This window comes from Protobothrops mucrosquamatus, unplaced genomic scaffold (assembly GCF_001527695.2).
Source record: "Protobothrops mucrosquamatus isolate PMUCROS unplaced genomic scaffold, P.Mucros_1.0 scaffold841, whole genome shotgun sequence".
In the NCBI taxonomy this organism is placed as follows: Eukaryota; Metazoa; Chordata; class Lepidosauria; order Squamata; family Viperidae; genus Protobothrops; species Protobothrops mucrosquamatus.
In genome coordinates, this window is record NW_015387096.1 from 330,142 (window position 1) to 345,301 (window position 15,160).

Sequence of the window (15,160 nt, forward strand, 5' to 3'; positions counted from 1 at the left end):
ATGATTTACTCCATATTTATTTGTGCTGTATTTCTTACTAAGGCTTTGGGATTCTGTGATCCAAAATATCTTAAAGCTGATATACAACCAGATGTCTACTTTACTTACAGAATGATGAATCTTTACATATGCTATTATTTGTTATTAGTATAGCTAGTACAACTAAAGATATTGTTCACTTGAGACCATAGCCGTTGCTATGAAAGTCAAAAAGCTTTCCCAAGTTCAAAGAAATATAATAGAAAATAAGACCTTTCTTAAATATAATTTTTCCAGCTAATTAAAAAAATGAAGACACTTTTATGGCATGATTCTTCCAAACACAACGTTTGTGAGCCAATCCAAGCTTCAAATACGAGAAGCAGCTTTTATTGTCTGGGTCACTTCAGCCTTTTGATCTAGCATAGGGGTCCTCAAACTTGGCCACTTTAAAACTTGTGGACTTCAATTCCCAGAATTCCCCAGCCAGCATGGTGATCTGGCAGGAGAGCTGAGTGGGCATACATGTGCTACATGTCCCAAGATCTGGAGTTGTTGCATACGACCTTTAAAGCTATTAAAAATAAATAGTATGATTCTTCATGTATTCCATCAATTTTTTTCCTTCTGTTACTTTGAAAATACTTACTTAGCAACAAGTCAGACAAAGTTTTTAAAGAAATGCATATAGCCTTGGGGCATTGGGCTATGCACCCTGCTTCAGGCTAATATTCCAACCTGCCTACAGCCATTTCCTTATTCTGCTGGTGTCTAAGTAGGCAGGCAGTCTCTAGGATAACCTGGCTGCACAAGGTTTTTCTAAAAGCATCCCTGCTTCAGACTGTACATTTTGTTTCAAATTGTTTGTGTTCTGTTCATGTACTTTTTCTAAGTAACTTTTTACAATTATATGTAACAAAGAAATTGTAGAAGGAGACCAGTGCTAGTCTGTGGTGGCAAAAAAAATCAGGAGTTTGGTACTGTCTTTTCCAACTAGCCAAAATATGAGCTTTGTATCTGGTAAATTGAGCCAAAGCTGATGAAAGCTGATGTCTTTTAATAAAATTAGTTAGTTGGAAAATATACTATCAGAAGTAGCAATCAAAGCATAAAGTTGTTATCCTTTTTTCTTCTCTTAGCAGGTGCTGAGTATATCTTCAAGAAATGGAGATGTTACCCTTGATGAGAGCAAGGTGTACAAGAAAAAAGAACTTACTTCAACATCCATTGCACTTTTTGATAAAGTCTGATCCAAATCTTTTGTCTCTTTACTGATAATCTAAAAACAAGAGAAATTGAATCAAATTGCTTCAGTGTGATTTAAAAACACATACAGCATACTGGTTTGACATGGTTCCTGCAGTATCAAATCTCCCCATCTTCCTAAAAGAATAGGGAAGACGCTCTGAATGTTACAATTCCCAGCATAGCCAATGATAAAGAACGCTAGATGTTGCAGTTTTGCTACATCTGGAAAGTGACTGATCACCCATTTCCAGTAAATATACACATATGTGCTATATTTATGCATAATTTAGAGCTAAGAACAAAGCAAAACTTACTCTCATTACCAAATGCTAAACACAGCTACAGAACTACCAAAAATGTTTACGGAGATTCTCAGTTATTCAGGTCATGGCTCTCCCAAAGGTGCTTTTTCAAGGAAAAACAAAGTCCAGTTGCCTTTTGAAAAAGCACCTTTGGGACAACTATCAAAAATCTATCTTCTGTTAATAACTTCTGCATTCATTTTTGTTTATTCAGGCAATAAAGGGTAATGTATTTATGAACTATGAATTCGTTTTTTTCCTTGAGGGATTGGAAAAGTACTCAATATTTAAAAGCAATAAACTGCCCATTTTGTCTACAAACAACTGTTTTGCTAGAAGAGGGACATCCAGGAAAAAAAAAATTTCCTTCAGTGAATGGCATAACCTAAATAGATTTATTTCAAGAAAGCAAATACTTTAGTTTAATGTTCTTGATCATCTGGGAGAGCCGTTTGACAGATCTGCCAGGATGAAATTTTTATTTGCAAATGGATCTAATAAGCCATTCCTAAGTTACTCTGTCATCGAGTGGCTTCTTCACATATGCAAAGCAACAGAAACTTAGGGACAGAGTACTAAACCTGAAAGCATGTGACTCATTGCTCTGGTAAGTAATAGACAGGTACCGAAAACTTGGTATCTATGTTACATTTTTCTGTGAATGCAGAAAATCCCTTTCAAAATCCCTTTGAAATCCTAAATCAAAACAGTTACAAATATTTAATTCCCTTTTAATTCGTGCTATACTTGGTCACAGTAATTTACATCCTTCTTACTTCTTTTTCCTTGCTTGACTCTAGTAGCCAGCTTAACAATCCTTTCATTTTTTGGATAGCTTCTAGCTCCTTTGCCAGTAAGTCCTCTTGCCTAGAAATTGTTATTTCGTCTGAAGCAGAAATACAACAAGCCTAAAATTAAAAAAAATGGTTAAACAGATTTCCAAAAACTCTAGTTTTTTTAATGTCAGTTTTACTGTTAACATTATTATTTTAAAACTAACCATCTTGAAATACAGGTAATATCATCCAAATACAAGAACAGCTTGCTAACAATGAATATGACCACTGGAGTATTAAAAAAAAACTTTAGCAAAATTAATCTTCAAATCAGATATGGACTGCTGATCTGAAGCAATGTTAATAATGTTCAATATTTGTATTGACTTATCAGAAATGAATCATAAACTTACCCAAATATTTTTTTAAACCCAACCCAAGCTTCATATTTTTTTTTGCAGTCTCTTTGTGCTGAACTGAACACTGAAAGCTCTTGCCTTTCTAAATTTAATCAAAGGATAGCAGACAAAGGGAAGAAAACCCATTTCCGCGATCACAATTCTGTTCATAATTCTTATGATCTGTAGTTCACCTGATTTAGCAGAATGTATGGATAACTAACTGAACTTACTTTTGTAATTCTAACCAGACTTTCTTTAAATGATGGCAAAAAGATTTCTGCAGAGTCAACTGCCAGCTCTGCTTCACGAAGCATTTCCTGAAAAGCAACTTTATCTTTCATGGTATCTTCCCAAGACCTAAACATAAAAACAAGACAAACAGAAATATATTCTGTATTATAAAATACACAAAATCTGTTTACCCAACCCCTTATTTACAGTATACTAATTAAAAACATTGCACATCCATGCTTAACCATGGTTTATTGAGTAAATTGCAGCGTATTAAATAGTGAATCAGGAGTAAAGCATTGAGGAAAAGCTAAAAGCGCACACAGAATAAAGAGGGACAAACGTTAAAAAGAAGCAAGCCAGGGAATGGCTGGGGAGCATTATTTTATTCTTCTCCAGACACCCTCCTTGACTGCATGAATCCATAAGCACTACTGTTTACAAGCACCGTGACTGGATTCATACAGAACACAAAGTCAAAAGTGAATCACACTGTGATGCCTAAATCCATTCAAAGTGTATAAGATTACTTAATTCTTTGGACCTGCACATAATTTATTTAAAAGTAAAGATACTGGTTTATTCCCAGCATTTTAACCAAATATTTTAATTAGATAATTTCACTATGCACTCTTTTACAAATCTTTCAACCTAGATCAGGGGTAGGCAACCTTGGCTCTTTTATGACTCATGGACTTCAACTCCCAGAATTCCTGAGCCAGCATAGCTGGCTCAGGAATTCTGGGAGTTGAAGTCCATGAGTCATAAAAGAGCCATTGGGGTTGTCTACCCCTGACCTAGATGGATACCTAGAAAATAGGAAGAAATTTTTGGGATTCTTGGTTCTCTCTGAATTAATGTTCTTCTTGAAGACTTTTCATTATCGGATTAGATAGCATCACCAATGCTCTAACACAGGGATGTGAGCTTTAATATCATGCATGCAGCTTTCATTCTGTTATTTTTTGAGATGTCATATAGGATGATGTGGTATGTTACGTAGAGCAGCCCTTTTAGGCTGCCTGGACTTTTTGAAATAAAAGCATTTTGTTTATTTATAGCCTGCCTTTATTCTTTTTATAAATAACTCAAGGTGACAAACATACTTAATATTTCTTCCTCCTATTTCCTAATTTTACCACAACAACCACCCGGTGAGGCGAGTTGGGCTGAAAAAAGAAGTGATTGGCCTGAAGTCATTCAGCCAGCTTGCATGCCTAAAACTAAAACTCACAGGCTCCTAACTTCTAGCGTGGCGTCTTAACTACCACACCAAACTGGCTTTTAATGTTTTACAATAATAGTTATTTATTTGAGATTATTTGAAGGACCGCCTCTTCCAAGTCCCTTCTATACATCCCAACAGGTCCATCGGAAGGGGCATAATTGCAGGTTCTGCCCACTATATAACGTCATCTGACAGGACGCGGGAAGAGGGCCTTTTGTGCTGCTGCACCTACCCTACAGAAAATCATTCCCACCACCCAAATCAAGATGGGCCTAGTCCCGACAGCCTGCAGAAAGGGCCTGAAGACATGGCTGGGAATCTGGCCTGGGAATCAGAAAGTGGTGTGGAGCCCATAAAATGATTGCATTGCTCTTGAATCAGTTGTGTTCTTGAATCAACTGTGTTCTTCTAGTGACTTAATGTTGGAACAATGATGTAATGTTTTCATGTAATGTTTTGTCCAGCTTGTACAAATATTTTATGTTTTGGCTTTTTGATATTATATTTTAATTGCAAGCCATAAATGTAAGATGGATGGCTATATAAACTGAGTGAATTTAATCTTAATAAATTATGTTTCCGAAGTTATTTTAGATATATTTTTTTTAAGAAAGTCATCTTCAAATCATTCGGTCAGCCTAGGAAAACTCAAAAGCTTTGTTTCTTGATTATATATCAAGTATTACCCCATGGGGTGGGGGGCTCTAAATCTGTAGATTGTAACCTACTATTTAAGAAAAGAAACACACAAAAACCACACATTTTCAAGCTCTGTAGAACTCAGTGTTACAAATAAGGACTGGGATAAACAAAAGAAAAAATATATCCAAAATTGTCATTTATTTCAGCTTTTTGTGTACATTTCAAGCCAGTCTCATACTGCAGTTTGTAGATTGTTTGCTAATAATAAATGACCTGAGATTTACACATTTATGCATTTTCCCCTCATGAATCAATATGATTTTAAAGTACATTGCAATGGTATAAGAAAAGGAAATCCTGCCATCTGTACATCTATAACTAACCAGCCACATATTGTGCTGCCAGTAGATACTGAATCTTCAAACTCTTCTCTCACAAATATGATGTGCTAAGTGGTAATCTATCCAATATTTCTTTTAATATTTAAGAGAAAGGGGATGAAAAAGTGAAGATTTTGTCAAAATGAGTTTTAAGATTTAATGGTATTCAACTAGTTTGTTTTAAAATCCAAAGGTATTATTTATGTCATTATAAATATATGTACACTTTATTGCTTTCAAGACAATTCTGGAGAAAAAAATTACCTACAAGATTTTCTAAAGCTTTGGCTCAACTTTTAATCCAGCTTTCCATAATCTACATATAGGCAGGAAATTCTTGGCAAGATAAGTGTAATAATAATGTTAAAAATCAAATGCATTCTAAAGGAAAATATGCTCTAAAATCCTTCCTTTTTCCACCCATCTCAAAGCATACCATTTTGGTTCACTTGTGCTCAAGCTTTCTTCCAAGGTGCTAGGAAATAGTTCTTTCATCCTGCTCCGATGTTTATTCATCAATCTGTTGTATGAGATCCAGTTCTCCTTCAGCGATTTGACCTCTTCACTTTCTGGGGGCTTACAAAATATTGATTTTGCTTCACTCTTTATTTTTTTCCATCCCCACACCCAATTTCCCAAAGCAAACTTTACATCAAAATTATGAGATTCTGAGATGCTAATACTTCCCTCTCTTCCTCCTGACACAACTTATTATTAAGTAATGATGTTTAACCAAGACCAATATTTAATAAGAGTATTTAACCAAGACCAGCATATCACTAAAGCCATACAGATTTACGGAATATTTTATCTTAAGTCATAATACTTGGCTTGTTGTAAAATTGCCAGAGCTATAAACAATTATATCAAGATTCAAGATAGCCATAGAAGAAAACTGCCACATTTTCTATAATATCTGTACTGATAAGATAAAAGGAAGTATGTATCTTCTATATCTTACCTGGATTTTAATAAAAAAATAAATAAATCTTCAGACTTGGAAGATTTGATGTCAGCCCTTCCAGGTAAGCCAGATAGGAAACACAACTAGATGACCTAAATCTACTTTATTATAAGGCTACATTAACAAAATTTTACAAGTCTGAAGGTACAAAGCTCTTTGCTATCATTTTAGCTATCTGATCAGTTAGGTCAGATTTTTTCTATGCTACTTTCTCTAATTATTAAGTGACTGCAGGCTCCTCTCTCTCTCTCGTCTGATTATCCTGTAGGCGGCTTTTTTTTTCTTGTCCCTTGATGTCCTCCACAGATTACATTACACATGTCTGTCCTTATCCCTTGACAGTAAATTCAGTTTTTCTACAATTGCCATATCCTCTTTGATCCTCTTTTTACTTTTTTGTAATCTAACGGCACTGGCTGGTTTACTGCTTCAAATACATTTTTTAAAAAAATCTTCATTATATCTTCTTAGATTTTCTTTTTGCCACACTGTCCTAAAATTAGCTTATAGTTTTGGTTTTCTTTATTATCACATTATTATTTTCTTTTCCCTTTTTTTTCTTTCTTATGATGCATTTTCCATTTCTAGAAGGAAGGCATCTTAATTTTCAAGCTTCCTAGAGAGTCGTGCTGACTTCTTCCCAAACTTCCTGAATTGTCCCAGGAACTGATTAAACAGGTTCCTTTTTGTTTATTTCACAGGGACAGGGCACACTCCTGACAATATTTTTATCTTTTTTAGTGTACATGGACAGATCTGTGAAAAATGAAGACAATGAAGCAGGATAGAGTATCTATATCAGTGATGGCGAACCTTTTAGAGACCGAGTGCCCAAACTACAACCCAAAACCCACTTATGCATCGTCGGGTGCCGGGTGGGTGTGGCCCATTGGGTGGGTGTGGCCCATTAGCTGGGTGTGGCTGTGGTGGTAACAGCAGACTGGGTGGGATTAAAAAGGTCAATCAATCAATTCCAACTTTGCAAGATCTTTTTTTTTCCCACGAGAAGTTGAAATTGACTGATTGATTGAACTTCTTTTTTTTGTACACGGCGGCGGAGGCCTAAAGTTTTTATAAAACCCAGTTGAAGGCCTAGGACTGGGGCGACGTCGCGCGTGCCCACAGAGAGGGCTCTGAGTGCCGCCTCTGGCACCCGTGCCATAGGTTCGTCACCACTGATCTATATGGTCACACAATAGTCTTCTTCAGGATCTCTTAAATATAGTAAAACCACTTGATTTGTTGGTGCACATGCATTCGGTTCTATAACTGTAAGCAATATTATTTGTAACAGCCAGATAACCAGTTTCCAAGTTAACACTGCAATAACATTACTTACATGTGTATCTGATCTGTCTATTGATTTATTTAATAAATAGTTTCCAAGTTGGCTGGATGATTCGGTTCCAAGCCGATCTTTTACAAAGTTTGAATCACGTGACTGAATAACGCAGCAATTTTTTTCTGCTTCCCCAGAAGTAAGATAGGACATATGGTTCATTTCCTAAAATAAATCACATAAGATAATGTTTCTAGATAAATATGCTTGCCAGCTTAGCAATATATAATAATATATAACTGTCAAAATAGAGTTTTAAATAAAATCCTGTAAAATCAGACACTCTGAAAAATGCATCAAAGTTAGATGCACAATTCCATTTTAAGGAATTGTGGACAAGATCCAGAGACAGTTGGAATTCATTTGTTGCCTTTATCTCACGTTTTTCTAGCCAGATAGTAGAATGCTTCTAAAATAAAGGCCATTTCACAAGATGACTGTGATATGGCATGAAAATCAACTGTTCAAAGTAAAAGTCTTGTAAAATTACTTAAGTGAGAAATAGCAATCTGTTGTATTGTACCATATTTGAAAAAATACATTGAGTTTATATTATTTTCAAGTTTATAAATATTACAGTTGTAGAGAATACATGAAATGGAAAACTGTATTTTTCAATAGCTTACTGCATAAGTGCTAGATTTAGCTAGAAGAGTTTCCTTTACACATTGTAAATAGATTGCTCTCCTGGCCATTCAAGTTGGACAGATACACTTCATCATCTTTCTAACAAATAAGTATAGATATCTATTTCAATCTTAATTAAAAAGAACACTGTCTAATCATGAATAACACATGAATGCTAAAATTGACATTTGCAATTAATTTATTCTCATTGTGTTCCTTTGTCATTGTTTACTTTATTGTTCTATTCTGTTAAATGCCTTTTCAGATTTCTTTTTATTATTGTAAGCCACCTAGAGTAGCCCCAGAGATAAGCGACAAATAAATTTAATAAATAAATATTCTATGCTGATTCAGTTTTAAGAAGATAAAAACAACCCCCTTTAGTTTTCTTACTCTGAGGCTAATGATTGTGTTGCTCTTCTAGCCAAGTGCTATAATTTCAATGTGTATTGTCTAATAAAGCTATTTCAGGATTTGCACAATCCCATTGCTCAATCAGCAGCATCCTTTAGTTTACATTTTTTCCCAGATTATATTTGAAACTGTAGGCCTTAGCTTCATCACCAAATGCATTATATGATTAATTAATATAAAACTAAAAAGCAGAAAAATAAATGGAGTGATATTAAAAGGCAGGGTTATCCTACTTTGTATTATCAGGTATAGAATTACTGTACAAATTATTTATTTATATTTATTTATTAATCAGATTTATATCCCACAATTAAAAAAATTTCTCAGTGGCTTACAAAGATAAACAAACATCATGATTATATCTAAGAATATCTTACAAATAAAATTAAAGAACAAATTACAAATAAGGGAAAATAAAAAAGACAAATAAAGTATTCATATATATAACTCTAGAGAGGAGAACTTCTTAGCACAGGGGTCCCCAACCCCCGGTCCGTGGACCGGTACTGGGCCAGCAACCGGGCCACACAAACGAGCAAAGTCCCATCCGCGAGATGCAGGCAGCACATAAAACCACACACCCTCTGGTCCCATGGAAAAACCTCTCTCCACAGAACCGGACCCTGGTGGCCAAAAGGTTGGGGACCTCTGTCTTAGCAGATAGTATTTTTCCTTTCACTTTTCATATGGTATGCTATAATCGCAGGATACAAAGTGTAGAGTCCATAGAATTATGGGAACTGTCTCACACCAAAGAACTGATAGGTCCAAACGGTTGTAAAGTAGCAGAGCGTGAAGATATAAATGACAGGGCTAGCCATGATGGGGTGGGCATCTCAGATACAGGTAAGTCCTTGACTTATGACCAGAATTTGCATAGCTAAGCAAAGTAGTTGTTAAGTAAGTAATGTTCTATTTTATAATCTTTTTTGTCATTATTTATTTATTATTTATTAATTTTTATGCCCCTCCCATCTCACTGATATAGCAACTTTGGGCACTGCAGCTGTTAAGTGCAGTTAATAATCACTGAGCAAATCTTGGCTTCTCCCATTGACTTTGGGCAGGTCACAAATGGTGATCACATCCCAGGTACTGCAATTGTCATAAATATATGCCTGTTGCCAAATGCCTGAATTTTGATCATGCGACTGTGAGGATGCTGCAATGGTCCTAACTGTGAGGACTGGCTGTAAGCTGTCATTTTAAGTAAGTTAAGGATTACCTGTAATGGGATGTTAGAAGGTGAAAAATGCCAGCACCATTTGAATTAGCCCATTGCCTTCCCATATAGAAGAAGATGCCGTATTGTTATTCAAGATGCTGCTGACTTAAGATTCAATACCTGGGTAATGAATTGAAGAAGGCATCGTCTTCTCCCTTAACTTTAGCAGCAAAGTATCTTGGGCCTGTCCTAATCCAAGACTCTTCTTTCAGGAAGAGAAATATGTTTCTGGATCCTATGCTATAACATGTCCCTTATATTAGAATTCTATGGCAATTCACAGAATACTCTTTTCACTTCCAGTATTGAGTTTGGAAATTGATCCTGAAGTATGATAGTGACCTTAACAAGTTGAGAGATGCACCACACAACTTCCACCCATAATTAATATCCCTTTGTTAATTGGTTAATTATTTTTTTTTATAAAATTTTATTGATTTTTCAATTAGAAACAATAACATAAATATGATGCAGTTAATCACAATATCAACCCAAAAAAAATAACACTACTCAATACATTCATGGAAGTTGCTGGAGGTGTGGACAACAAGATGCAACTTTTTTTCACATGTGGTGGACTTGCAAGGTTATTAAAGCCTTCTGGATAAAATTATGGTGGAATTTACAGCAAGTTTTTAAAAGAAGAATTTTTTTTTTGCCTCAGTTGTTTCTCCTAGGTATTACACATAATCTGGATGTAAAAGAAACGAATTTGATGTTGTATTGTTNGAGAAGATGGATTGTTTATATTCAAAATAAGCATAGAATGGTGGAATATAGGTTAGGTTTTTAGATAAAAAATTTTCTCTTTTTATACATATATATATATTTCACCTACTTATGTAGAATTACATTTTGTGGAGTTAGGGATATTAATATAAGGTTACTTTTAGATGAATAGTATCCTGGGATTAGGTTTGGGAAGTCCAGGTGGGGGGTGGGCGGGGGTTTTCAATTGTGATGTACTTGTGATGTGCTTTTTTTTTTATGTTGAAAATAATAAAAAAAAAATTTGGAAAAAAAAAAAATACATTCATGGAAGTGTCCGGTGCCTCCCCCCCTGCATTAATTGGTTAATTATTCACAGGGCTCAGAACTATTATTTTTACATTGCAATTCTCCTCACCAACATGCCATAAGGTCAAGAACGTAAAAACAATATAAAAATGAGAACATATATAAAAAAGCAAGTAATTTGGAAGCTGCATTTTCTGTTTCTGACATCTCAATGAAGACTGAAATTAATATCTGTAGTGAGGGAAGTATACACTATACATGCTCAACAAAATTTTTCATCTATTGCAAGTCTAGACCTTTCTACTCCCAGTTTACATACTGGTGCCCCCAGTTCACTTGCTAGTAGCACTTGCTACTAAAAAAAAAAACACCTTTCCATATCACAGTCCTCACAGGCTTCTTTCTACCAGGGTTATAAGCAAACAAATATTCCTACCCAAAACTGAAATCAGCTAAAAAGTGCTTTCCTTGGTTCCCATATTAACAGGCCTTTATACCAATAAGCAGTAAGAGATAAAGAGATCTCAGTTCGTGGAAAGAGGCACGCGAGATGCCGCGCCGTGGCAAAGGAAAGGCGCTTTAGATATGCTCAGAGGCATTCCGCTTTCAGACTGCAAATTAGCCTTGTTCCTTCATCGCCGTCAATTCTGAGCAATCGTGTAACCATCATATAGAAAAGTGCAAGCTGTTTCGTGGGGGGGGGGGGAAGCTAGGCAGAGAATATAATTGCAGGGGAGGGTTTCAAAGACCAAAAATCAAGCCCAAGATATCGCAGACCCACGAATTTCACCTTTGGCCTTCTTCTCCCCTGACCCAGTTAGCGACATTACCCATTGCTTTCCATTGCCGCCACCGCCGCCTAATGCTCGCCGCCGCGGTCTCGGGCGGGAAAAGCGAGCTCCGCTTCCTTCTCACCCTGGCAACAACCCTAGGAGGGCCGCCAGGAATCACCGAGCATGCTCGGCTCAACTCCGGGCATGCTCAGGAGGGGCGATTGACGCCTTGCCTTGCCCTTACTGGGCGCTCTCTTAAGCGATGGGCTCTGTGTTTCTCTGCCTACCCATAAAAATGTACCACTTTTCTTTCGGTAAAATGTATAGGGGGGAGGGGGAGGAGGAGGAAACAACAACAATATTTTGATTTTGAAAAATTCAAGAATTATCCTTGTGAAACAAGCAGCCAAGCCTAATGTTGAATAGAGCATGCTCAGTGGCTTCCTCCGAAACCGCTGCTATTTCGCCGGCTCGAGACTCGGTGTCAGTCCGAAACGGGGCTCAATTTTCTATCCCAGCGGGAAACACCTCCGGCTCTATTGCTCTGCCAGGAAATCCAGAATGAAGCAAAACCAAAAGCGGATCAGCTTTAGGCTTTAGATGAGGCTTTGGCGACGCAGGACTCTGCAGAAACATTGCATTAAAGAGAACAAGAGCAACGTCGCGAAGTTTAGCTATAAAGCGCAGCTAATTCTACTAAAGATCTAGTAGATCTTCGGCTAATAAACAGTACCACTCCGGTGTTTCTTTTTTAAAACCATAATAAACGCTTTTATTTATGTACGCGCATTTATTCAGAAATAAACCCGGTTAAGTTCAAGGCGGCTAAATAAATGCCAGGATTGCCGCCGTGAAAAGCGAATCCGGACGCACCAAATCCCGCGCCAAATTAGTGCCAAATTAAGCGCGCGGGGAATAACAATTGTAAATACACAACGCCGCGATCTGCTGCTTTTTGTATCTGTGCAAGCCTTTTGTACCCATAAGCCACGCAAGGAGCTTTTTGGTGGAAGGGGCATTGAAACATCAACGCGTGAAATGCATGTAACTCACCCGTCAAGTGCAGGACGTGGCCAGCCGCCAGGGACCCTTCCAAACGCCGCTTCTCCGGGAAAGGGGCGGGAGGTGATGAGGAAGCAAGCCCCTTACTGCCTTCCTTTAATAAATCAGAGACGGTTCGCTCCATTTTTGCAATCTATAAAACTGCACCCTTCGGGTCGCCTGCTCTTTTTCCCGCACAAACAGGTTCCCCAGCCGAGATTGAGAGGGCTTCCCGGCTTGGAAAAGTCCAGTTATGTTGCCTTTCCGCCTCAGTCCTTAGTTTGGCTGATTAGGAAAAGCCCGATTCGGTCCGGTTCCTTCAGCTGCTCCAGATAGGGGAGGGGGGCGAATGACGCCAGGGCAAAGTTCCCTGGAAGGGAGATTGAATTCTCGAGAACGTTTCCAGGTTTTGAAATGGGTCGTTCCCGCTCTCCTCCTCCTCCTCCGCTTGGAGGAGAGATGCTTCACTCACGTTGAAATGCTTTGAGTGAAGATCTCGCTAGGCCAGGGGTAGGCAATCTTGGCTCTTTTATGAGTCGTGGACTTCAATTCCCAGAATTCCTGAGCCAGCACAGCTGGCTCAGGAATTCTGGGAGTTGAAGTCCACGACTCATAAAAGAGCCAAGGTTGCCTACCCCTGCGCTAGGCCTTCTCAAATTAAGCCCTAGAACAGGGGTAGGCAACCTTGGCTTTTTTTATGACTCGGGGACTTCAACTTCCAGAATTCCATGCTGGCTCAGGAATTCTGGGAGTTGAAGTCCCCGAGTCATTAAAAAAACCAAGGTTGCTACCCCTGCCCTAAGAAGATCTATTCTCATTCATAGTTTGAAACAATTCTCATCAATCTATTCACAAGACTTGTGTGTTATTTAACAGAATAACAGGTAAAAGGTAAAAAAAAGTCATACACCTTTAGATTATTTTTTCTTACTGGCCCATATGCAATCAACAATGCCAAAATGTTCCTGTGTAAAGTAGATGGTGGAAGGGGCACTGACAGAGGCTAATATGCAAATTTGTCTTGGAGGCAGCACAGCAGATTAGGCAACAATACAGCAGATTAGGCAACTGTTGTTGCCTAACAAAGCAAAAATGTGTCTTTTTCCTATGGTTGAGAGAAAGTTGTTTGCCTAAAGTCAACCAGACGGCTTTCGTGGCTAAGGTAAGACTTGAACTCATATTCTTCTGCTTTCTAGCTTGGTACCTCAGACCACATTGGCTGTCATCACAAATTTGTTTACCTTCTTTTTTTTGGGATTTAAGGGAAAGGAAAGCAACTTTAGCACATATTTAGCAACAACTAGTCTCTTTGTAGTTCCAAATGCATTGTTAAGGATACCTCCATTAGAATGCAAAAATCACTTAAATTTTGCTACACAACATATGCTAGCTTCAGATTTTCTGAATCACATTTCTTAAACTTTCTTATTACTGACCGTATACAGTCCTTTGCTTACGACCACAATTGAGCCCAATTACACACAACGATTCACTCTGTAAACAATTCACTCAAAACGGGGTAAAATGCTGGAAAGAAAAAAACATTCAAAAATAATCAAAAAAAAGTATGTAAGTCATTATTAAAAAGTTAGTTGCACGAAAGACTCAAATGTAAGCGATTATGTATAAATTAAGGATTAGGAAATAAGAAAAGAGATCGGTAGCTATTTTATTATCCCAAGTTTGATAATATTCCGTTTCTTCTTTTTCTTTCAGTCTCATAGTCAGGCTGTCCATCTGCACATTCTAGTATTTTTTTTTATTATTTCTTCATCTGATGGTATTCCTTCATTTTTCCAGTATTGCGCAAATATAATTCTTGCCCTGTTATGACATGCAAAATCAAATACAAGCTTTGTTTGTTAGTCTTTGCTGGCATTATACCTAATTAAAAAAAATTCAGGTTTAAAATCTACATGTTCTCCCAACATCTTTTCTAGCCAAGTATGTATCTTTTTCCAATAATTCTTTACCAAACATGATAATACATGCCTGACTTATGTTTACATTTCCAACATCTATCTGACATGTTTTTAAACATTTTTGCTAATCTTGCTGGTGGCAAGTGCCATCTATAGAACATTTTATAGAAGTTTTCTTTGTAAGAAGTAGATATAGTCAGTTTGTAATTTTTTCCCCATAAATTTTGCCATTTTTCTAATTCTATATTATATCCAAAATTTTTCGCCCATCTTATCATTGTTTAACTTGTTCACTTTCCATTTTCAAATTTAATAGAAAATTATACATTTTCTTAGTTTCTCATCAGAAGTTAACAATGTCTTATCAAACACAGTTTGTTCCTTGTAAAATCCATACAGTTTAACATCTTTATCATATCTAACTTGCATTTGTAAATGTGCCCACCATGATAGATTGATACCCTGATTTTCTATTTCCTGTTTAGGTTTTAAATTCCCTTCAGAGTTTAGAATATCTCTATATGTCCAGATTTTTTCAAAGTTCACTAAATTTGGGTGTACAAATGCTTCTATTGTTGACAACCACCCTGGAATTTTCAGATATATTTTACATTTTATTTTTTCCCATGTTGTTAATAATGCATTTCTTAT

General features: G+C 36.8%; 1 protein-coding gene across 1 annotated transcript in view; it reads right to left on the bottom strand.

The window, feature by feature from the left end:
* ODF2L (outer dense fiber of sperm tails 2 like) overlaps positions 1-11,702 on the bottom strand; it is a 35,410-nt gene extending 23,708 nt beyond the window's left edge. The window contains exons 1-6 of the mRNA XM_029284690.1: positions 11,564-11,702; positions 7,491-7,655; positions 5,624-5,763; positions 2,937-3,063; positions 2,306-2,437; positions 1,196-1,258 (exon numbers count right to left, since the gene is read on the bottom strand). Of these exons, the coding sequence (XP_029140523.1) occupies positions 1,196-1,258; positions 2,306-2,437; positions 2,937-3,063; positions 5,624-5,763; positions 7,491-7,652 (624 nt within the window). The 5' untranslated portion in view covers positions 7,653-7,655; positions 11,564-11,702. The remainder of the gene's footprint in view (positions 1-1,195; positions 1,259-2,305; positions 2,438-2,936; positions 3,064-5,623; positions 5,764-7,490; positions 7,656-11,563) is intronic.
* Positions 11,703-15,160: the final 3,458 nt, after the last annotated feature.